This window comes from Phoxinus phoxinus (assembly GCF_949152265.1).
Source record: "Phoxinus phoxinus genome assembly, chromosome: 12".
NCBI lineage: Eukaryota > Metazoa > Chordata > Actinopteri > Cypriniformes > Leuciscidae > Phoxinus > Phoxinus phoxinus.
This window is the reverse complement of record NC_136887.1, coordinates 2,856,586-2,880,691: the sequence shown is the minus strand read 5'-3', so window position 1 is coordinate 2,880,691 and position 24,106 is coordinate 2,856,586. Positions and strand designations below refer to the sequence as shown.

Below are 24,106 nucleotides of genomic sequence, written 5' to 3'. Positions count from 1 at the left end.
TAATATTTCTATATCTGGATCACCAAACCCAGACATCAACATAGTGTCGGCCCAGATCCAGCCCACATCCGGTACATGTGGATTCAACACGGCACAGATGTAGGCCGAAACTATGTTGCTGTCTGGGATGATTGTGTCTGGCAGACTGTGCACTGAATCTGCATACAGGAACAGAAGTGTCTGTTTTATAATGGAGTGTCCCTACCGTTGGGTTTGGTGGATGCTCCGAGAAGGTTGACCACGTTGAGATGGTTTCCAATATGAATGAGGATCTTCAGTTCTGACATCAGCGCTTTGTGTTCGCTGGCTGTGGCTCCCTCTGTCATATACAACACTTCAGTAAACATGTGAAAGTCAACGGGCATTTCTGTATTCACTACAGTTCATGGGTAAGACTGAACCTTTCAGCATCTTCACAGCCACTGTGTTTGAAGAGGCTTTCTTGTCGAGTCCTAACATCGACGCTTCGATCACCTTCCCGAAAGCTCCATGCCCGAGCACCTTCCCTGCAAACACGGACACAGAAGAAGTGTTGGGAAAACGTTTGACTATTCATCATGAGATTAGAATGTGTGTGCGTCCCACAACAGTACAATGAAAATTATTATTAAACATGACTGAATAAATCTGACTACTTTACTTGAAATAACTCGGATAACAACTGTAAGTTCCAGTTAACTGGAAAGTTAACTCCTCTGGGCTCATTTGCATATTCATAGAACCGTACATAATAAATGAGGCAAGGGTGTCGAGTTACATTCAAGCTATTTTAAGGCATGAAAAAAAAACATTTCAAGGAAAAAATTTTATTGTAATTTTGGTGATCAAAGATGAGTTTGAAGGGATACCATTATTGACTACAGGGGGACTTTAAATGTTTCACTTTTCAAACGTTTAAACCCTAACACCATGTCCTAACCAGACGCAATGCGATAAGATTCCAGCAACAAATAATTTGTCTGTCCACACTAGACGCGACACGACTGCGAGATGCGTCAAAATCAATCAAAACCCACAGCCAATCAGAACAGTGTGTGGGCGGAGTCTTGCGGCGAGTGCACAGCCAATCAGAACAGCGTGTGGGCGGAGTCTTGTGGCGAGTGCACAGCCAATCAGAACAGTGTGTGGGCGGAGTCTCGCGGCGAGTGCACAGCCAATCAGAACACCGTGTGGGCGGAGTCTCGTGGTGAGTGCACAGCCAATCAGAACAGCGTGTGGGCGGAGTCTCGTGGCGAGTGCACGGCACCAGAGAGTAAGAGAATGGATAAGTACATAATAAAATTTACAAATATTACACAGTTTAAACATTATTAAAATACATAGGCGACTGAGTTACTAAAACCATCTGTCAAAGAATACACTAGTTTGTTCACAGATTGAAAGTTCTTGTTTCCATTTGTTTAATCTCAAGATCTGAGGTGAATTATCCACTGTTGCTTTTACAGCTCAAAGCTGGAGCACCAAATGATATTCACAGTCACATGACACGCTTTTAACATTAAATAAAGCACATAAACAGTGCCTGAGATTATCATTGCCACACTTTGTGTTTGTTGTTCCAGTGTGACGGCACAGAAAAATAGAAACCGTTTCTTAAGTAGAGTCGTCGCGTGTCGCGGCTGGCTAGGACAAAAACTCTGATTAACATGGAAAAGATACATTTTATCGTGTTGTGTGTAGTTAGGACACGGTATTAATTCCTATTTTAGAGGTATATTGGTGAAATTCTGTAAACAAAAATGATGCGAATGTAAATTAAGTGAACTTAATTAACCCCTAATGCACAATAAACTAGTTCAGCTTTTACTGTGAACCGCTCTGAAAACATGCTATGATAAGATAGCCGATCTGATGTTCTGTATTTGGGCCGATCTAATCTTCTGTATTTGGGCCGATCTGATGTTCTGTATTTGGGCCGATCTGATGTTCTGTATTTGGGCCGATCTAATCTTCTGTATTTGGGCCGATCTAATCTTCTGTATTTGGGCCGATCTGATGTTCTGTATTTGGGCCGATCTGATGTCCTGTATTTGGGCCGATCTAATCTTCTGTATTTGGGCCGATCTGATGTTCTGTATTTGGGCCGATCTAATCTTCTGTATTTGGGCCGATCTGATGTTCTGTATTTGGGCCGATCTGATGTTCTGTATTTGGGCCGATCTAATCTTCTGTATTTGGGCCGATCTAATCTTCTGTATTTGGGCCGATCTGATGTTCTGTATTTGGGCCGATCTGATGTCCTGTATTTGGGCCGATCTAATCTTCTGTATTTGGGCCGATCTGATGTTCTGTATTTGGGCCGATCTAATCTTCTGTATTTGGGCCGATCTGATGTTCTGTATTTGGGCCGATCTGATGTTCTGTATTTGGGCCGATCTAATCTTCTGTATTTGGGCCGATCTAATCTTCTGTATTTGGGCCGATCTGATGTTCTGTATTTGGGCCGATCTGATGTCCTGTATTTGGGCCGATCTAATCTTCTGTATTTGGGCCGATCTGATGTTCTGTATTTGGGCCGATCTGATGTTCTGTATTTGGGCCGATCTAATCTTCTGTATTTGGGCCGATCTGATGTTCTGTATTTGGGCCGATCTGATGTTCTGTATTTGGGCCGATCTAATCTTCTGTATTTGGGCCGATCTGACGTTCTGTATTTGGGCCGATCTGATGTTCTGTATTTGGGCCGATCTGATGTTCTGTATTTGGGCCGATCTAATCTTCTGTATTTGGGCCGATCTGATATTCTGTATTTGGGCCGATCTGATGTTCTGTATTTGGGCCGATCTGATGTTCTGTATTTGGGCCGATCTAATCTTCTGTATTTGGGCCGATCTGATGTCCTGTATTTGGGCCGATCTAATGTTCTATATTTGGGCCGATCTAATGTTCTGTATTTGGGCCGATCTAATGGTCTTTATTTGGGCCGATCTAATGTTCTATATTTGGGCCGATCTAATGTTCTGTATTTGGGCCGATCTGATGTTCTGTATTTGGGCCGATCTGATGTTCTATATTTGGGCCGATCTAATGTTCTGTATTTGGGCCGATCTAATGGTCTTTATTTGGGCCGATCTAATGTTCTATATTTGGGCCGATCTAATGTTCTGTATTTGGGCCGATCTGATGTTCTGTATTTGGGCCGATCTGATGTTCTGTATTTGGGCCGATCTGAAGTTCTGTATTTGGGCCGATCTAATGTTCTATATTTGGGCCGATCTGATGTTCTGTATTTGGGCCGATCTAATATTCTGTATTTGGGCCGATCTAATGTTCTGTATTTGGGCCGATCTAATGCTCTGTATTTGAGCCGATCTGATGTTCTGTATTTGGGCCGATCTAATATTCTGTATTTGGGCCGATCTGATGTTCTGTATTTGGGCCGATCTGATGTTCTGTATTTGGGCCGATCTAATATTCTGTATTTGGGCCGATCTAATGTTCTGTATTTGGGCCGATCTGATGTTCTGTATTTGGGCCGATCTAATATTCTGTATTTGGGCCGATCTGATGTTCTGTATTTGGGCCGATCTAATGTTCTGTATTTGGGCCGATCTAATGTTCTGTATTTGGGCCGATCTAATGCTCTGTATTTGAGCCGATCTGATGTTCTGTATTTGGGCCGATCTAATATTCTGTATTTGAGGCCGATCTGATGTTCTGTATTTGGGCCGATCTGATGTTCTGTATTTGGGCCGATCTAATGTTCTGTATTTGAGCCGATCTGATGTTCTGTATTTGGGCCGATCTAATGTTCTGTATTTGGGCCGATCTAATTTTCTGTAATTGGGCCGATCGAATCTTCTGTATTTGGGGCGATCTGATGTTCTGTATTTGGGCCGATCTGATGTTCTGTATGTGGGCCGATCTAATCTTCTGTATTTGAGCCGATCTGATGTTCTGTGTTTGGGCCTATCTAATGTTCTGTATTTGGGCCGATCTGATGTTCTGTATTTGGGCCGATCTAATCTTCTGTATTTGGGCCGATCTGATGTCCTGTATTTGGGCCGATCTAATCTTCTGTATTTGGGCCGATCTGATGTCCTGTATTTGGGCCGATCTGATGTTCTGTAATTGGGCCGATCGAATCTTCTGTATTTGGGGCGATCTGATGTTCTGTATTTGGGCCGATCTGATGTCCTGTATTTGGGCCGATCTGATGTTCTGTATTTGGGCCGATCTGATGTTCTGTAATTGGGCCGATCGAATCTTCTGTATTTGGGCCGATCTGATGTTCTGTATTTGGGCCTATCTGATGTTCTGTATTTGGGCCGATCTAATGTCCTGTATTTGGGCAGATCTAATGTTCTGTATTTGGGCTGATCTGATGTCCTGTATTTGGGCCTATCTGATGTTCTGTATTTGGGCCGATCTAATGTCCTGTATTTGGGCCGATCTGATGTTCTGTATTTGGGCCGATCTGATGTTCTGTGTTTGGGCCTATCTAATGTTCTGTATTTCGGCCGATCTGATGTTCTGTATTTGGGCCGATCTGATGTTCTGTATTTGGGCCGATCTAATCTTCTGTATTTGAGCCGATCTGATGTTCTGTGTTTGGGCCTATCTAATGTTCTGTATTTGGGCCGATCTGATGTTCTGTATTTGGGCCGATCTAATCTTCTGTATTTGGGCCTATCTAATGTTCTGTATTTGGGCCGATCTGATGTCCTGTATTTGGGCCGATCTAATCTTCTGTATTTGGGCCGATCTGATGTTCTGTATTTGGGCCGATCTAATCTTCTGTATTTGGGCCGATCTGATGTTCTGTATTTGGGCCGATCTGATGTTCTGTATTTGGGCCGATCTAATCTTCTGTATTTGGGCCGATCTAATCTTCTGTATTTGGGCCGATCTGATGTTCTGTATTTGGGCCGATCTGATGTCCTGTATTTGGGCCGATCTAATCTTCTGTATTTGGGCCGATCTGATGTTCTGTATTTGGGCCGATCTAATCTTCTGTATTTGGGCCGATCTGATGTCCTGTATTTGGGCCGATCTAATCTTCTGTATTTGGGCCGATCTGATGTTCTGTATTTGAGCCGATCTGATGTTCTGTATTTGAGCCGATCTGATGTTCTGTATTTGGGCCGATCTGATGTTCTGTATTTGGGCCGATCTGATGTTCTGTATTTGAGCCGATCTGATGTTCTGTATTTGAGCCGATCTGATGTTCTGTATTTGGGCCGATCTGATGTTCTGTATTTGAGCCGATCTGATGTTCTGTATTTGGGCCGATCTGATGTCCTGTATTTGGGCCGATCTAATCTTCTGTATTTGGGCCGATCTGATGTTCTGTATTTGAGCCGATCTGATGTTCTGTATTTGAGCCGATCTGATGTTCTGTATTTGGGCCGATCTGATGTTCTGTATTTGAGCCGATCTAATGTTCTGTATTTGGGCCGATCTGATGTTCTGTATTTGAGCCGATCTGATGTTCTGTATTTGGGCCGATCTGATGTTCTGTATTTGAGCCCCACATCAGAGCTGTTGAACTGAAGGATCAGGCACAGTACCGAGGCGCAGGCGGTCTCTGGAGATCTCCCACTGGCTGGAGTCGTAGGGCAGGTATTCACACTGCTCCTCGAGTGGCACTTCTCCCGGGTCCATGATGATGGACAGATATCCGGTCTTGATATCGGCCGGGTTCACCTGCAGGACAACATCATCACCATTAGTTCTGGATGATCCCGCAGCCCGTGAGAGCGCGAGCCCGAGGCCTGCAGAATCGCTGACTCCACTACTCATGCTGATTCGCTGCTGCTCGTACGTTGCACTGAAGGCTAGGCATTGTTGATGTAACTGCATATTGTTATTGACAGGCCTTGCAGGCATCAATGTGCGCTCCTAGAATTGCTACATTCTTGAATAATGCTGTTGTGATTTGGATGTAAAGTGAAAGTCTGCACTGACCCGCTTCACGTTGCAGAAGATGACGAGGAGAAGGACCCAGAAGAAGATGGCGATGACTCCCGTCCCGATGAGAATCACGATTTCTACATTGGTCTTGTCATCAGAGCCTGGCAGACAAAACATGTTATTGTGTTAAAGCTTAGAAGCGAACATAAAAGCTCACGTCTTCTAAAATGATTTTTCTATACGGTAAAGTGAGATCCAGTGAGCTAAAGCTGTAGCAAAATCTAAATTTTCATGATAAAGTGTGAGAAATTATGAATTTCTTGCCAATTTGTTGCTTGTTTTTCCTCAAAGAAATGCAACAAAATTATATTTTTAACTAATTAAAATGAAATTCCATGTACTTATATAACATACCCAACGTACTGCTTTTACACAATTATTATTTCATGGTTAATATTTAAATACATGAATACACAACAGTTTAAATGGTAAAGAAGAGATGCATGAAGGTTATAAAAGACTAAATAATACATGTTAATTGCAAATTAAAAGTTCAGAAGGTGTAGTTTTAGGGTTCGTTTACACGACAACGATGTATTAAAAACGGAAAAGTTTTTCCTTTGCGTTTTTCATTAACAGATGACAACATTGTCAAAACGTTCCCCATTCACACAGATCTGCAAAAACGTCTAAAAGTGCGGTATTCTGCTGCCAGGCCAGTAGATGGCGATGTCTCTTTGTAAAGAAACACTATAGACTGAACACGTAACACGCATGTGCATGATGTCAACATTTACACAACGTTTTCAGTTCCCCAAAACGCTGCTGTGGTGTGAATGAACGGCCATAAAAAAGTTTTCTGTATTACCGGTAGTTGAAAACGGTGTCGGGTAAACGCCTGATTAGTTAGGGTAGAGTTGGGGTCGGTGTAGACCTTAACATTAGCTTCAGAATATTTATCCCTTGTGCGACCGTATGGAAAATGTTTTGTCTTTTTCAGTTTTGTGTTTTTGATCATTTTGCATGTGTTAATGCCAACTGCATACATTTTGGCACAGGTGTGTATTTTCATTGGAATTTTACTATTTCACCTCCATTTCCGTTAATAAATCTATTTCACACTAGTAACACACTATAGTTCCTCTCAAGACCTTTTGGACAAAAATGTCCCCATTGAAACTCATTAAAACAGCAACGTTTAATCCCAGGGCCGTTTAACTATAAAATGATGCAATCTTTGTAAATAGGCTTTAATTCTGTTGGCAAGACTTCAAAATTTTATTTATTTATTTTTTGAAAAACTGCAAATCCCATATCCAACCACTCCATACCAGTGAGCTTTGCTGCATCTAATGTGGAAATGTGTTACTGCGCCTGAACACACTCATTTTTGGAAATATCAACCTCAAATTTGGAACACGACTTGTCTAGCAGTTTTAGACTTCAACATGTTTTATAAAACATAAATTTTATATAATGTTCATAAATCATTTTCATAAACTTAACCATATATAACTTTTTTTGGTTTTACCTTTTAAACTTGTTTTACTTAAACACTAATCTGCCAAGGGTCTTCTTTAAAATGAGACCAAACTTAAAGCTACACTGTGTAGGATTTTCTCCCATCTAGCAGTGAAATTGTACATGACTACCAACTGAATATTACTTTCTGGCCCCTCCCATCCCGAGGGCGTTTTAACTCCTACGGTAGCAGTATTATTCCAAATCTGCCGGCAGTCGCGAGTAATCTCCCGCTCGCATTCGTCACGGTGTCACTGAGTGCAAAAACGCGAAAGGCGAAGCTTGAATTTCCAGGTGTGTCCCTCTTTGGCTAATGTACTTTAAAGATGGAGGCGCGACTCACTCGTATGTATTATAAATGGCAGATTCTACACTTACGAGAATACTTGATAAGTTGGTAGAAGTAATTATACATTAATGAGCACATATAATTTTGAAAGAACAAAGTGTTTTTTGCTAAGAATCAAGTCGGTGCTCGCAAGCTTCACATTTTTAAGACAGTTTTTTGACATAGACATTTTTGTCCACTATAGACCTATGTGTAACTTTTTTTAATTGATACACAAGGGTTAAAATATGGAAGTCCCCCCCGTAATATAAAACAAAATTGTGTGTTAGTTCGAGTATGAGCTTGTACCTACTGTTTATATTCTACTAAAGGACTTCCCCGACAGCAACATAGTGTCGGGCCAGATCCGGCCTGCATCCATGAATGCATCTGCACCGGACACGGGCCGACACTATGTTGCTGTCTGGGTAAGGGCAAGGCAGAAGAGTGAACTGTATCCTACAGCGCCACCTAGAGGATCTCACCGATGACGGACACCGTGGCCGAGGACTGAACGCAGCCCCTCTGGTTGCAGGCGGTGCAGGTGTACAGACCGGCGTCTTCCTCTCGCACTCGCTGAATGCTGAGAGTCCGGTTGGAGTCCTGAAGCAGGATCCCTGTACACATCCACAAAACTGTCAAACACACAATCTGACGGCTTTCTTACAGCGCTCTTCTGTTTCCTCAACTGTAAGTTCTGTGATATTCTTCAATCATCTACACCTTCACTATCGACCCCTGAATTAGTTCAACGAGAAACGGTGTACAAAATTAACTTACATAAAGCAGGCCAACAATGTGAATGAGTGAGTTCTTAATGTATATGGATTGTCCCTCTTTAAAAAAGTTTCCAAAAGAGGGTTTTGATGCCACAGAAGAAACATTTTTGGTTCCTCAAAGAGCCTTTTAGTGATCAGTTCACCCTCCTCCTTCCCTAATTTTTTTTTACAATTGACTGTTCATCAGAGGGTCCAAGACCCCTGGGGCCGGTTTCTCAAAGCTATTTTAGACCGGTCTATAGTGTTAGACAAGTCTAAAATTTGCTATTGTTTGTTAGACTGTTTCACAAAAATAAAGACTGACTTAATTTAGACCAAAATAATGAGACGCCTTACCCCCAGGCTAACTACGGTCTAAGACTCTGTTACCTTGGCAACCAGCAGTAACAATCAGTTACATCACAAACAGCCAAAAGAAAAGGGAAAACGGCTCATAATTTGTGGTTTGCAGACGACGTGGAGAGCGCTGAGAAGGGAAAGGGTCTTTAGGGACCGCAGTAACCTACTGGAAATATATAATAATGAGGACTTCATCGTCGGTTTCGTTTTTGTATCTTTTCTGTACGTGTTTAACGCTCAACGGTCGGATTAACGCTGTTAACTGTCATAGCAATCTTCTTCCAAACATTTCTTCTTGTTACTACATTCTCCGCTAAATTTCCCAAGTAAAATGTTCTTGTAACTGTTATACTGTTATACAAACACATATTTTCCGCTGGGGTAAACTGCACTGAGCGGCTGAATGCGCTTACTCGATCCGCCATGTTTTTTTGTTTTGAAAAGTGTCTTAGTTTACCCAGAATGCATTGCAGTGTAGTCCTACTTAAGATAGTAAAAGTCTTAAGTGCTTTGTGAAACGGTCTGATTTAGATGTCTATCTGAAGTCTGACTATCTACTATATCTAAGCCATAGTCAAAGTCTATCTTTGTGAAACCGGCCCCGGGACTTTTGTCGCACTTGAACCACGAAAACACACAAAATAATTGAATCGATTCGAGGAGTTTTTTGGTTAAAATAAAAAAAAAGTAACAAATCCTTCCATCAAGGGTCAATTTGACACCCTTAGGAATGAATGGAATGCGAGGAATGCTTCAGTACACATAGAAAAAATATATAAATATTGTATAATGTTTACATGTGTGTCTGAATGCATACTGAAGAGAAACTGACTTTAGGACCCAGAGGAACAGCTCATTTGCTCCATATAGAGATATAAGCCCATCTAGTGTCATGAAATATCATCTTATATTATTTAGTTTCCACAAGAGGTCGGCAGAGACACACAAAGTAAGATATTATGAGCTGAATTAAAACGTTTAGGCATGAAATTGAAATTGTGAGTTATTTTGAATTTAAGTTGAAAGAATGTGAGGAATGTGCTTAAATTACTATTTATTTATTGTCACCCGTTCATAACCGCAAAATGGAAAAAAATGTAAGAGTGTAGAGAAACTTTGTAAAGTTACTTTGCAAAGTAAGACTAGACGCCTGCGCACATATATATTCAAACACGCATATCTATAGACTGAACACGTGATACGCATGTGCACGCCGTCAGCGTTTACACAGATTCGTGTTTTTGAAGTTTACACGGAGATGATAACGTTTTTAAAAAAATCAACGCTTGCACATTGGATCCTGTTTCAAAGTTTGTGTTCTTGAGCGGCAAGCGCCGTTGTCGTGCAGATGAACGCCCGAACACATTAAAAGTTTCTGTTAGAACGGTGTCGTGTTAGCGGCCCCTAAGTTAATAACTAATGATCTTTACAACGGAAGTGAATCAATCAAATCTAACTTTATTTGGACAATAGCTTTAGTCTAGAGCTGCTGTAAAGCCTAAACACTCTAAGTTACTGTAATCTCCTATAATCTCTATTGTTAAAAGCGCTGTATAAATGAAGGTGACTTGACTTGAAACAACACAAATTTAACAAAGATGTATAAAACACCTCTCCTCTATTCTCTGACACAGCAGCTGAGATGTGACTCAGGAAATCTCCAGTATAAGACAGACACTATCACTGTGCGGAGTGATAATCAGAAGCGTGTGCTTTAATTGACTTCACTGCATTTCACAATCTCTAAAATCCTCTGTGGTTTTGCAATGGATTCAGATTCAGCACTTTAACACATTCCAGTCACACACTCCTGCTAAACGCTAACTCTTGAACTCAGTTTGCTCCCGATATAATATCCTCCGCATAACACCTTTCCACAGCCTGTGCATGCACTGCATGTGAATTCACTTACGGCCCACATACACACTCCCAGAGCTGTATATCCACGAGTCCAGCGGGCCACCCAGACCTCCGCCACATCAGCCTGAACGCTTTACTTCTGCACTGGAATTCAATTTAGTGTGTGTGTGTGTGTGTGTGTGTGTGTGTGTGTGTGCTCATGAATAAGTGTGTTCCTCTTCAAACGTGCTAAGCTGGAGGGGATTGCCGTGGTGTGTATAATGTAATCTGTAATGGGATCGGTTTTGAATAGTACATTTATGTTAATTTGAAGGAGGGCTGAACAACATGCAGAGAAATGGAAGAAAATAATGTACATTTATAAGACAGATGATGCGATATCACTTTCTGTGCCTATTGATTACTCCACAATCTCATATCCGGACACACTCACATTATTCACTACTGAACAGTTTTTGCTTGCCTGAGCTCTTTATATAGGTGTCTTTACTACTGTGCACTAAAAATTATATTTTTAGGTACGATGTACTTATTGTGTTGATGCTGTATTGTAAAACACTATTGGGGTGAGATGCAGGGTTAGTGGTGTGGGAATAAGGGTTATCGGCTGATAATACCTGTATATAGTTTGATCGCTGGTCAATGTAAACGCTGACGCAAAACTCACGAGATCATTTGTCTATGCGCAGCTGAAATTGCTTCACTACACTCACTCTTTCAGTTCAACCAGGTGTCGGAGACATCACTGCAACGACTGCGAAGACTGCGAGAAACCAGGGCTGTGATATTTTAGTGCGCTTCTTTCCTTCGCAGCGTTGTGCTTTTTTTCCCCATCGATAAAAGTGTAATATAATGTAAAAGTTTTTTAATTTTTTATGTTAGAGTTGAAAGCTCCATTCTAATATGTATAATTTAGGTTTTATTTTATGAGTAGTAGTTTTTTTTTTTAGTTTTTTTTTTGTCTAGAAAGGCCTTTCTAGGACCTGAGATGCAAATTAGCTTTCGTTATACTCTCTATGTGCAATACATAATTTCCAGCTTTGACTGGGATCATGTTTTTTTTGTACTGTCCTTATACAAATAAACGTATAAATAAATAAAATTGTCTGGTTCGGGTTAATGTTTAATGAATAGCCTCGGGTTCGGGTCGTGTTCAGGCTTGTAACTTAGAAAAACTGTATAGGCTACACATATATACAGTTTGCGTGCCGTGTGATTGGCTGCTTGCTGTGTTGTGATCGTAATTATATGAGCGCGCGAGAGAGAAAGTATGAGCGCAGTTTCAGCGCGTCCTCTGACTGCGGTGTTGTGACTAATGGCGCTTTTCCACTGCACAGTACCAGCTCGCCTTGGCTCGCCTCGCCTCGACTCGCCTTTGTTTGGTTTTCCACTGTGTAAAAGTTGTACCGGTACCTGCTTCCAGGTACTTTTTTTCGTATCACCTCCGGCGAGGTTCTAAGCGAGCCGAGGCGAGCTGAGGCGATACTAAAACGTGACGTGACACACAGGAGACTGCTGATTGGTCAGCGAGAATCGTCACTATTCACTGCGCCATCATTGCACGCGCCAGACGGAGTATCCTGAATAACCCCGGCATTTTTAAATAGTTTTGCCAGAGATTGCGTGATATACCCATTACTAATATTATGTAAAACAGCATACACTCGATTTCCTCCATTGTCCTGTGTGTGTGGGTAGCGGGTGTGTGTCGCGTCGCTATGACGAGCACCAGGTACTATTGTGGAAGTACTATATGCAATGGAAAACGGAGCGAAACGCGAGCCGAGCCGAGACAAGCTGAGACGAGCTGAGTCGAGTCGAGCTGGTACTGTGCAGTGGAAAAGCGCCATTAGGCTATGTTTACACGGATCTGAAGAGAAAACGCAAAAGTGGCGTTGCGTTATCACTTTTTATTCTGCGTTTAGACGAGCGTTATGGGGGGAAATCTGTGTGCATATGGTGACGCAAAAGTGTGTGAGATTGGATGTAGTGTGCACTCCAGACGGCTAGGTGGCGATGTGGAGCACTGACAGTGAAAGAGACGCTGACACAGTTTTTCATGTTTAATACGGTATATCTGCTGCTTTAACCCCCGCTGCTCTTCGCCTGTTGCTCAAAAATGACAGATTTTTATTTTTTTTTGTCAATGAAATTAATGCTATATTTTAGTTTGATAATGTTTTGTTATTTTCCTGTACTGGCGCATACGCCTGTGACGTAAACGCGTACGCGACGCCTTCACTGTCTAGCAGACTTTTGCGTTTCTAACGTTTTTACCCTTTAGACGGGAACGCGACGGTGGAGCGTTTTTAAGATTTCCACTCTGGAGGTGGTTTCACTTTTTTGCGTTTTTAAGTCCCAAAAACGGCGTCGCTGTGTAAACGAAAGGCACATCCGATAAAATATTTTTGCGTTTTCACCCGCGAGCGTTCTTGTGTAAACAGGGTTTTTTGTATAAAATACAGCATGTTGCACACAAAAAAAAGGTATTTACTGTGAGAAACACACCTCTGGTTCGGCTCGAGGTCGGGCTTGAAATATATCCGTAATGTTCGGGTCGGGTAAAATGATTTCGGGTACGGGCCGGGTTCGGGTTTAAATTTAAAGCCCGCGCAGACCTCTAATCCAGATCAGCTCAAACTTAACATCCAAATCAGCTAGATCAGTGATTGTCATAAAATACAGTACTGTTGCTGAACTGCAGGATGTGCCTGATAATGTAAAGAGTTATTAAAACTGCATTGAGCCGTGAAAGAGATTCTGTTCTCCGAGCGGCTCTCTGTGCGCGTTAGAGACGCAAGAGAAGCAAAGTGAACTCTGAGCTACGGATTCACACCTAAACTGTAAAATACACACAGAAATATGTCCAAATGCTTGGCTTGGTGAGTATTGACTTACACACTGACATTAAACAATGTCTTAAGTGAGCTTAACCAGCTGTGAAATAAGTCACGTGTGTATCAGTGTATTAGATCCATGCATCCACTCTTAAAGTGACAGAAGCCTAATATTCCTGTGACGTGTGTGTTTATAATGTACATCACACGACACAGGACAGAGAGAGTCACACACTGCTCTTTAGTAGATTTAGTGAACATTTATACAATGTTGTTAAGAATAGCTAAATAAATACTATATGATAAATAGAAGGCTTCAAATAGACCAACGTAGCATTATTAATCATGCAGTGTTATGTATTTCAGTGATCGTATCGGCAGTGTTGGGGAACGCTACATTTAAATGTAATGTGTTACAATATTGCGTTACTCTCTAAAAAAGTAAGTAATTGCATTACTTATGCCCGGTTCAGATTACACGATTTTAGCCCGATTTTGGCACGATTCGTTTGACGCAGGGTGTCGTGGGGATTCGTAAACGACAACGGGCGTCGGGACGCAAGATTTGATCGTTTCATCTCGTATAGTGTGTCATAGTGGGCGACAACCTACGTCGCGTCTGCGATGCTTCACGACATCACGACAAAAAGACTAGCATGTTGGATTTTTTTTTCGGTCCTCCACGACGAGAGTGAGTGAGTGAGTGAGTGAGTGAGTGAGTGAGTGTGTGTGTGTGTGTGTGTGTGAGTGTGTGAGTGAGTGAGTGAGTGAGTGAGTGAGTGAGTGAGTGAGTGAGTGAGTGAGTGAGTGTGTGTGTGTGAGTGAGTGAGTGAGTGAGTGAGTGAGTGAGTGAGTGAGTGAGTGAGTGTGTGTGTGTGTGTGAGTGAGTGAGTGAGTGAGTGAGTGAGTGAGTGAGTGAGTGAGTGAGTGAGTGTGTGTGTGTGAGTGAGTGAGTGAGTGAGTGAGTGAGTGAGTGAGTGAGTGTGTGTGTGTGTGTGTGTGAGTGAGTGAGTGAGTGAGTGAGTGAGTGAGTGAGTGAGTGAGTGAGTGTGTGTGTGTGTGTGAGTGAGTGAGTGAGTGAGTGAGTGAGTGAGTGTGTGTGTGTGAGTGAGTGAGTGAGTGAGTGAGTGAGTGAGTGAGTGAGTGAGTGAGTGAGTGAGTGAGTGAGTGAGTGAGTGAGTGAGTGAGTGAGTGAGTGAGTGAGTGAGTGAGTGAGTAAGTAAGCGAGACAGAGTGTGTGACCACCTGGCTATATTCCTCTGTTGCAGGTCAGACCTGATTTTGCGGGACACGAGGGAGATAACTTACTATTATTATAGGTGAATATTGATTTTATATTAGATGTCTTTATTGCTAATAGGCTTTATAAAAATGTTAGTCTATGACGGCGCTGACCGGCACTGTGAACGTCACTAATAATTATAAAACTCATTTTAACAGCACGGGTCTATTCAATCTAAATAATTATGTGAAAATAATAATCCAATCGCTAAAAAGCACATTTCCAAATAAACACATAAATTCCATTAGGAAAGACTACAGATTATTAAATGCGTTCTTACCGGATTCAGTAGCCTATATTTTTGTCTTTTCCACGCGTGATGGTGAAACTTCAGTGGCATACACCGCAATCTCCTTTTTTAGGGTCTCCTGTAACTGGTATAAATATACCATGTATATTTTTTTCTCCCATTCCTTATCATACGAACAAAGACGCTTTTTCTTCTCGGGAGCTCCGGATAGATCCATTTTTCTATTGCAGATGTTTTTTTTTCTCAGTGTTTGTTTTCCCGCTCTGGCTAGAACCAATAATAACAGCTGAGCATGTTCAGTGTTTTCTTATTAACATTTTTTTTGTAGAATTGTAATTTAAAAGGACGATGAAATAAAATGATGCAGACAAAATTAAAATGCGGGACACTGCTTATGATTTGCAGGACAAAGCTTCAAATTTCGGGACTGTCCCTCACCCTAGTGTGTGTGTGTGTGTGTGTGTGTGTGTGTGTGTGTGTGTGTGTGTGTGTGTGTGTGTGTGTGTGAGAGTGAGTGCGTGTGTATATGACATATACTATATGTGCGAGTGAATGTCTGCGACGGCACGTGATGACTGGTCAGAAAGCAACGTGTAGTCTGACATGTTTCTTGTCCACGACACGACATGATTTTAGGATTCAAAATCGCGTAATCTGACACAGTGACTATCGTAACCGACAAAAAAATTGTGTAATCTGAACCAGGCATTAGTTACTTTTCATGGAAAGTAATGCATTTCTTTTTCTCAGGGATGGGGTTGGTTGTTTGTTATTTAATAACCAAAAAAAGTTATATTTTTGTCAAATTAAATGCCCTTTCACAGGAGAAGAAAGTTCAACACTGTTATTTCAGCAATAAAAAAAGAAACACAAATGTGATATTTATCTATATTTATGATATTTATGTGATATTTTGCACCAAAAACTCCCTTATATGGGATGTGTCACGGTTATGTTTGGTTTAGTCTTATTAGTTGCTATGGTGTCTGATTATTAGTTCCTCTTTGTTCGGCTGGTCCTGTGTAGTGTCCTCATTTACCATGTGTATTTATACTCCCTTTTCTGTCCAGTCCCTTGTCGGTTCTTGATGGTGTTTAACATGATTGTGAAATGTTCTTCCCGAGTTTGCTAATTACAGACGTGCAGGTGTTTTTTTTTTTTTTTTTTTTTTTTATGTGTATATATACAACATAAAAACAATGTATGTACACAATAAGATGAATTGAAACATTGGTACATGTTAGTTAAAGACACCTAGTATAAAGTGCCCTATAATACGAGCTGAAGGGCCACGAGTGACTGACCTGAGATCTGATGGAGCGGCTGGTTATCTTTAAACCAGGACAGCTGGGGAGAGGGAGTGCCCTCCACATCACACTCCATCTGCAGAGACTCGCTCACGTTCACCGTCTGGTTACTGGGGTTGTGCCGGTACCGGGGAGCCTCCAGTGCTGAGAGAGAGAGAGAGAGAGAGAGAGAGAGAGAGAGAGAGAGAGAGAGGGGGGGGGGGGGGGGGGAGTGAATACCGATACTCTTAACGTGAATACCAGTACTCTTATCATGAATACCGATACTCTTACCGTGAATACCGATACTCTTAACGTGAATACCGATACTCTTATCATGAATACCGATGCTCTTATCGTGAATACCGATACTCTTACCGTGAATACCGATACTCTTAACGTGACTACCGATACTCTTATAATGAATACCGATACTCTTAACGTGAATAGCGATACTCTTACCGTGAATACCGATACTCTTAACGTGACTACCGATACTCTTATAATGAATACCGATACTCTTAACGTGAATAGCGATACTCTTACCGTGAATACCGATACTCTTATCATGAATACCGATACTCTTACTGTGAATACCGATACTCTTAACGTGAATACCGATACTCTTAACGTGAATACCGATACTCTTACCGTGAATACCGATACTCTTACCGTGAATACCGATACTCTTAACGTGAATACCGATACTCTTATCATGAATACCGATGCTCTTATCGTGAATACCGATACTCTTACCGTGAATACCGATACTCTTACCGTAAATACCGATACTCTTACCGTAAATACCGATACTCTTATCATGAATACCGATGCTCTTATCATGAATACCGATGCTCTTATCGTGAATACCGATACTCTTACCGTGAATACCGATACTCTTAACGTGAATACCGATACTCTTACCGTGAATACCGATACTCTTACCGTGAATACCGATACTCTTAACGTGAATACCGATACTCTTATCATGAATACCGATGCTCTTATCGTGAATACCGATACTCTTACCGTGAATACCGATACTCTTACCGTAAATACCGATACTCTTATCATGAATACCGATGCTCTTATCGTGAATACCGATACTCTTACCGTGAATACCGATACTCTTACCGTGGTACCGATACTCTTACCGTGGTACCGATACTCTTACCGTGAATACCGATGCTCTTAACGTGAATACCGATACTCTTAACATGAATACCGATACTCTTACTGTGGTACCGATATGGTCATACCGCCCAGCCCTACTAAACAGCATAGCTAGTCCCTGCTGCAGGTTTAGTACATGAGATTCGAGCAGTGAATGAGCTTCACCTTTGACTGGGATGTACTTGCGGTGGCAGTGTTTCTCCCCGGTGCGCCGGTTCTGCACCTCGCACACGTAGTTGCCCTCGTCCTGCAGCTGGATGCTGCTGATGCTGAGCTCCAGGACCCAGTTGTTGCTGGCGGTCTGGAAGGACAGATTCCCGCCCAGAGACTCGGCGTACTGGTGCAGACTCTTGCAGTCCAGCTCTGGAGGAACGGCCTGCGGGTCCAGACGGTACCAGCGCAGGTTCTCATAGGTGTAGTTATCTGCGTTACACTTCAGGCGCACCAGATCCTGCTCCAGAGGATCCTCAGAGGGCTCCGTCTCTATCCCGAAGCCTTCTGGGATAGCTGCACAGTAGAAGAAGAAAAACTTGGGTTATTTTTTTAACCCAACCATTGGGTTACACATATTGGGTCACTATGTTGGGTTATTAAAAAAAAAGTTGGGTTCTTTTTTTAACCCAACCATTAGGTTACACATATTGGGTCACTATGTTGGGTTTTTAAAAAAAACAAGTTGGGTAATTTTTAAAATCGTTGGGTAATTTTTGTCATAACCCGGCTGTTGGGTTAAATATGTATGTTGTATGTACACTTGTGTATTTATTCATTTATGTACACAATTATGTATATTTACATTCAATTCTAGACTCCCCAATACTTAGTTTGTAATTTTAAAATATATTTGTTGAGACATATTTATTGTTTTATACAAATAAACAATCTGTATTTGAAAAAATAAAGTGTATTTTATTCATTTAAATAATGTCATGAATAAAAATAAATAGTTAACTTAACCGTTGAGTTACTTTTAACCCAATGCATTGGGTTAAAATAACCCACAGTTAGGAAGGTGCTACACCACTCCACAATTGGGTTACTCGTTGGGTTATTTTTAACCCAACATTATTAAGTGAGTAAATAGGAAAGCAATGCAAATAATGAGACAAATAATGCCACACCTCTCCTGAATAAACCACTCAGTTTGAGGAATCATTAATGTTTGTGTCTGTGCCGTAGACTGTAAATAAGATGGACGACGCATCTCCACTTCCATGCACTGTAGAAAAACGAAGCCAAAATATCCTAGAAACGGTGATTTCGTTATGGGGTGTAGCCGCAGACTCAATCACAGGCACAGCTGTCAATCATGCCGGCACACCCTGTTTTTACAGCATCAAATAACTAACTAAAATCAAACTTATGGGAAAAACGAACACTTGAACATCCAGTACGTCCAACCTAAATCTACCGGTACCTAAAATGACAGAAACCATCTTTTGAAAAAATTATTTGAAGTGTAAATGGGTTTTTTTGTTTGAGTTGTGTCCCATTGGATTGTATGGAGGGGGCGGGGCTTATGACCTATTCTGCATCCAGCCACCAGGGGGCGATCAAAACGCTTTGAACACTTTTCAGACCGTGTGCGGCACACTTGGTTTGTGCAATTTTTTGTGTGTATTTTTTTTGGTAAAATTTATTGTAATATTAACTGTAAAAATGTTACAGTAAAATGTTCATTGGTTAGATTTACTGTATGGTCAACTGTAATAGATCTAACGGGACATTTCATGCTATTCTACAGTAAAATACTGTTAAATGTACAGTTTTTGGTAATCTGGACCATAAAAGGAGAATTTTGGTTTTAAAAAAAGTCCCGCTCGCACTCGTCCATATAATGGCAGTGAATAGCGACAAGCAACAAGCTTTAAAAAAGACGCAAAATGATTTGATGTGATACTTTTGCATCTTTTTATAAAACGTCGCTATTCACTGCCATAATGATGGAGTTTTTCGTTTCCTTGCCACTGTTGCCTTTGGCTTGCTCAGTTGGGGATATTCAATTTAATGAATCAATCAATATTACTATTGATAAGCATTACCAAACATGGACGTTTTATTATTTTAATTTAATACTGTGAAGCTGCTTTGATACAATCTGTATTGTGAAAAGCGCTATACAAATATTCTTGACTTGACTCTTCTTGACATTATATGGACCAGGCGAGCGGGACCTTTAGTGGCCCATAAAGGAAAGAAGGGCAAACGGCATTACAACAACACCAGGGTGAGTAAATGATGACCTTATTTTAATGTCAGGGTGAACTATCCCTTTAAGTCTAGTAGTGGTGACCCCCATCAGTGTCACAGGTACAGCAGACCAAGTGAAGGAAAGAGTTACAAGCTATTGAACTTAATTTTTGTATAGCTTTTGTGATGTTATTAAAGATCCAAACAGCTGTGTTCGGCAGGAAGGTGTTGGTGAAACTCACTGGTGACGTAGAAATATATCAGCCGCTGATCTCTGCCCACTTTGTTCTCTGCCGAGCACTTGTACATGGCCGACACATTGGCGGTCTGAATAACCACACGGCCCACCGTCTGTGGAAACAGCACAAAACAGTTATATTACAGATTTAAATGAGTTTTTTTATCACAGCAAACATACACTGTTAAAGGAATAGTTCGTCCGAATCATGTTGTCGTTTCAAACCGGTACAACATTCTCTATTGTGAAAAAAAGTAAAAATAAATGGTGTTTTGCGTTCAACAGAAGGATGGGTTTAAAATGAAATAAGAGTGAATAAATGAAACTCCCAGGGTCACACACAGGAAGTGACCTCACAGGTGTGACAGAAAACAGGAAGTGAGTGCTGTGTTAATGTGTTTATTCCGTCTCCATCCAGGAAGCGAGAACTGGACGATGTTTGAATATTTAGAAAGTGGAAACTGTAGCGCATTGCCCCCCCGCCGCCTCCCTCGCCCTGAGGTCGAGTTTGGGAAATCTGGGTTCAGGCTGCGGGCACATCAATTTTCTTCAGACGTTTATGGGAAATCTTCAGGAAATAAGAATTATTCAAACAGGAAGTGGAACCTTTTCTTTCCCGTCCACCATCTCAGTCACAGTCTCGATGCTCTCGATGGGGTTGACGGCCTGTTCGGGATCCAGATCTATCCAGTTCTGGCAGACGGGAACCTTGTCTCGCTGGCCTCTTCGACCCCTGCGAACACACACACACACACACACACACACACGCACACGCACACGCACACACACACGCACACACACACACACACACACACACACACACACACACGCACACACACACACACACACACACACACACACACACACACACTAATGAATAACTTCACAGGAACGAATGAGTAACACACTATTAACACTCTAGTAACTACTATTAACTAACACTAAAGTCTGATTAATGAATTAATAATTAATAGCGCTCAGTTGAATGTGGTAGTTCACTATTAGCTAATCAATAACTAAACCTTTTTTCATACCTCACTGAAGACTACTATATATACAGGTTCATAATTAACATGAATAATTCATAATTTATAATAAAAGGTAACGGTAACCCACTAGTAATGACTGAAGTGTTACCAAATCCATCGGAAGGAATTACTGTTCAAAATCTTGCAAAAATCTCAAAAGCTTGCAATGACTTCAGTCCATATTAGTGAGTTATCAAGATCTTCAGTTTATACTGTAATACAGATCCAGATCATCAGTGTTCCTCTAGAAGGATGAAGTAACACTTTAGTCATTACTAATTTTACCTTTTATTATAAATTATGAATGAAATTATGAATTTACAGATAATTTACCGGTCATTTCATCTATAAACTCAAAGAATATCTCTCCCAATGTGTGTGTGTGTGTGTGTGTGTGTGTGTGTGTGTGTGCGTCTGTGTGTGTGTGTGTGTGTGTGTGAGTGAGTGTGTGTGTGTGTGTGTGTGTGTGTGTGTGTGTGTGTGTGTGTGTGTGTGTGTGTGTGTGTGTGTGTGTGTGTGTGTGTGTGCGTGTGTGTGTGTGTGTGTCAGGACAGGGCCCACACCAGGAAGAGCTCTGAGATGCGTCTCCCTTCCTGTGTGTGACGAGAGCGAAGTAAGGAACGACACACACACACACACACACAACCTTGTGTATGTATTATTCTATTCAAAACTGGGGGAAAAGTACATATTACAAATAAAAATACATATTGTTTAACTTTTATTAGACTATTTATATCAATACTTTTCTTGGAATTGAATCAAATAAATGTATAGCCTTTTTTTCAATATTTAAAACGTACTCGGTTACTTACGTAACCTCGGTTCTCTCTAGAAGAGGGAACGAGTACTGCGTACTGAAAGTACGCACCGGGTAAAGTCTCTTTGCTCGAGATATTGAAGCCAAAATTTATCCTTAAATTTCCATATCTTGTAAACGCAGTGCAGCAGCAGTCAGACCTAGAGCGGGCAATCTAGCGCGCTCATTGGCTGCTCCGCGGCAACTGCTGCAGCCTACCACTGAGCCCCTGGCGTGACGTCACGCCCAATGAGGGCGCTCCGCGCCCTCACGCGGCCAAGCCCGCCAAAATGGGAGTGGCTTAGCGTATATAAGGGGCAGTTCAGGCTGCTAACACTCGATTTTGATCGCTGAAGCGAAATGAGCTCGAAGCGCGACACGGCAGGGAACGCAGTACTCGTTCCCTCTTCTAGAGAGAACCGAGGTTACGTAAGTAACCGAGTACGTTCTCTTACGAGAGGTTCTCTCGTACTGCGTACTGAAAGTACGCACCGGGAACCCCTTGTAAACGCCGTGTGCGCTTAAGCAGTCACTATATGAATCCCAGGGGGGAACGCCCCGGGGGACATGGATAAGTGAAATTTAGGTGGCCAACAGAGTGGGCTCGCACCTGTACATAAGCACTATATGAGGGGATATACATACAGAGCGGCACTGCCGGTCTTATATTTGAACACATCTACCCTTGTAGCGCAGTTCACAAGTGAGTCGCTAGGACTTCTTTCTTTTTTTTTTTTCAGACTGAAAGGAGTCTAGCCTGCAAGGCGGGGACTTCTAGGTTGTAGAACCTAACAAATGTAGACGGGGAGGCCCAGCCTGCCGCCGTACAAATGTCATGAATAGAAATCCCGCTGGACCAAGCCCACGACGAGGCCATGCCTCTGGTGGAATGAGCCCTTACGCCCAAGGGGCATTGCAGGTCTTTTGACGCGTAAGCCGCAGCAATAGCGTCCACTATCCATCTGGATAGGCTGTGTTTCGAGGCGGCGAGACCTTTGGTGCGCCCACCGAACGAAACAAAAAGCTGCTCCGAGCGCCTGAAGGCGGCGGAGCGCGTGACGTAAATTCTCAGTGCTCTGACAGGACAAAGGAGGTTCGTATCGACCTCGTTGTCTGATGCCGGCAAAGCTGAGAGCGAAATGATCTGTGCTCTGAACGGGGTACCAATCGCTTTGGGGACATAACCATGTCTCGGTTTAAGGATGACTTTAGAGTCATTAGGTCCAAACTCGAGGCACGTAGCACTCACAGAGAGCGCGTGCAAGTCACCCACACGTTTAACTGACGCAAGAGCGATCAGAAACACGGTTTTGAGCGCGAGGTACTTCAAATCCACAGAGTGAAGCGGTTCGAAGGGATGTGCTTTCAGGGCCTCTAGGACCAGGGAAAGATCCCAGAAAGGAACCGAGGGGGGCCGTGGGGGATTCATCCTCCTAGCTCCTCTAAGGAAGCGGATGATGAGCTCATTCCTTCCTATCGCCTGGCCGAGCGTCGACTCGGCGAACGCTGCGATGGCCGCGACATATACTTTGAGCGTGGAGGGGGACCTGCCCCTTTCCAACATCTCTTGAAGGAAGCAAAGCACCCACGAGACTCCGCACGTTTGAGGCTGTAAGCCCTTGTCCGTGCACCATTTAGTAAACACCGACCATTTAGACGCATAAAGCCGCCTGGTAGAGGGGGCTCTAGATTGCGTGATCGTGTTCACGACCCCTTCTGGCAAAACAACGGGTACCCATTGATTATCCATGCATGCAGAGACCATAGCTCTGGATGAGGATGCCAAATCGATCCGCCGGCTTGGGAAAGGAGGTCTTTCCTCACCGGGATCGGCCATGGGGCTGAGTCTGACAGCCGCACCAACTCCGAGAACCATGTCTGGTTCTCCCATCGGGGGGCTATGAGGAGCACCGAGTGACGCATTTCCCTGATTCTCTTGATTACTTGTGGTAACAATGAGACCGGAGGGAACGCGTATAACGGGCATCTGGGCCATGTCTGGGCCAGAGCGTCCTCGTTCTTTGAAAAGAACCTTAGGCAATGGGCGTTGTCTGTCGACGCGAATAGGTCGACTTCCGCCTTGCCGAAACGGTGCCACAATAACTGGACTGACTGAGGGTGCAGGGACCATTCCCCGAGGGGAACGTTGTTCCTGGACAGTCTGTCCGGTCCGTCGTTCAGGCGTCCTGGCACATGCGTGGCTCTGAGCGAGCGCACGTGGTGCTGAGCCCAGACGAGGAGGCGTTCCGCCAGATCGCAGAGTGCCCTGGATCTGACACCGCCCTGGCGGTTCACGTACGATACCACAGACATGTTGTCCGTTCGAACCAGTACGTGGTGGCC

At 42.6% G+C, this 24,106-nt stretch overlaps 1 protein-coding gene across 4 annotated transcripts in view; it reads right to left on the bottom strand.

The window, feature by feature from the left end:
• flt4 (fms related receptor tyrosine kinase 4) overlaps positions 1-24,106 on the bottom strand; it is a 110,315-nt gene that overhangs the window by 12,883 nt on the left and 73,326 nt on the right. For 3 of the 4 annotated variants that reach the window (XM_079629737.1, XM_079629738.1, XM_079629740.1), the window contains exons 11-19: positions 20,543-20,669; positions 19,941-20,049; positions 17,674-18,015; positions 16,354-16,500; positions 8,188-8,319; positions 5,908-6,014; positions 5,511-5,646; positions 402-506; positions 206-319 (exon numbers count right to left, since the gene is read on the bottom strand). In XM_079629737.1, the coding sequence (XP_079485863.1) occupies positions 206-319; positions 402-506; positions 5,511-5,646; positions 5,908-6,014; positions 8,188-8,319; positions 16,354-16,500; positions 17,674-18,015; positions 19,941-20,049; positions 20,543-20,669 (1,319 nt within the window). The remainder of the gene's footprint in view (positions 1-205; positions 320-401; positions 507-5,510; positions 5,647-5,907; positions 6,015-8,187; positions 8,320-16,353; positions 16,501-17,673; positions 18,016-19,940; positions 20,050-20,542; positions 20,670-24,106) is intronic. The other variant, XM_079629739.1, reaches the window with a different exon arrangement.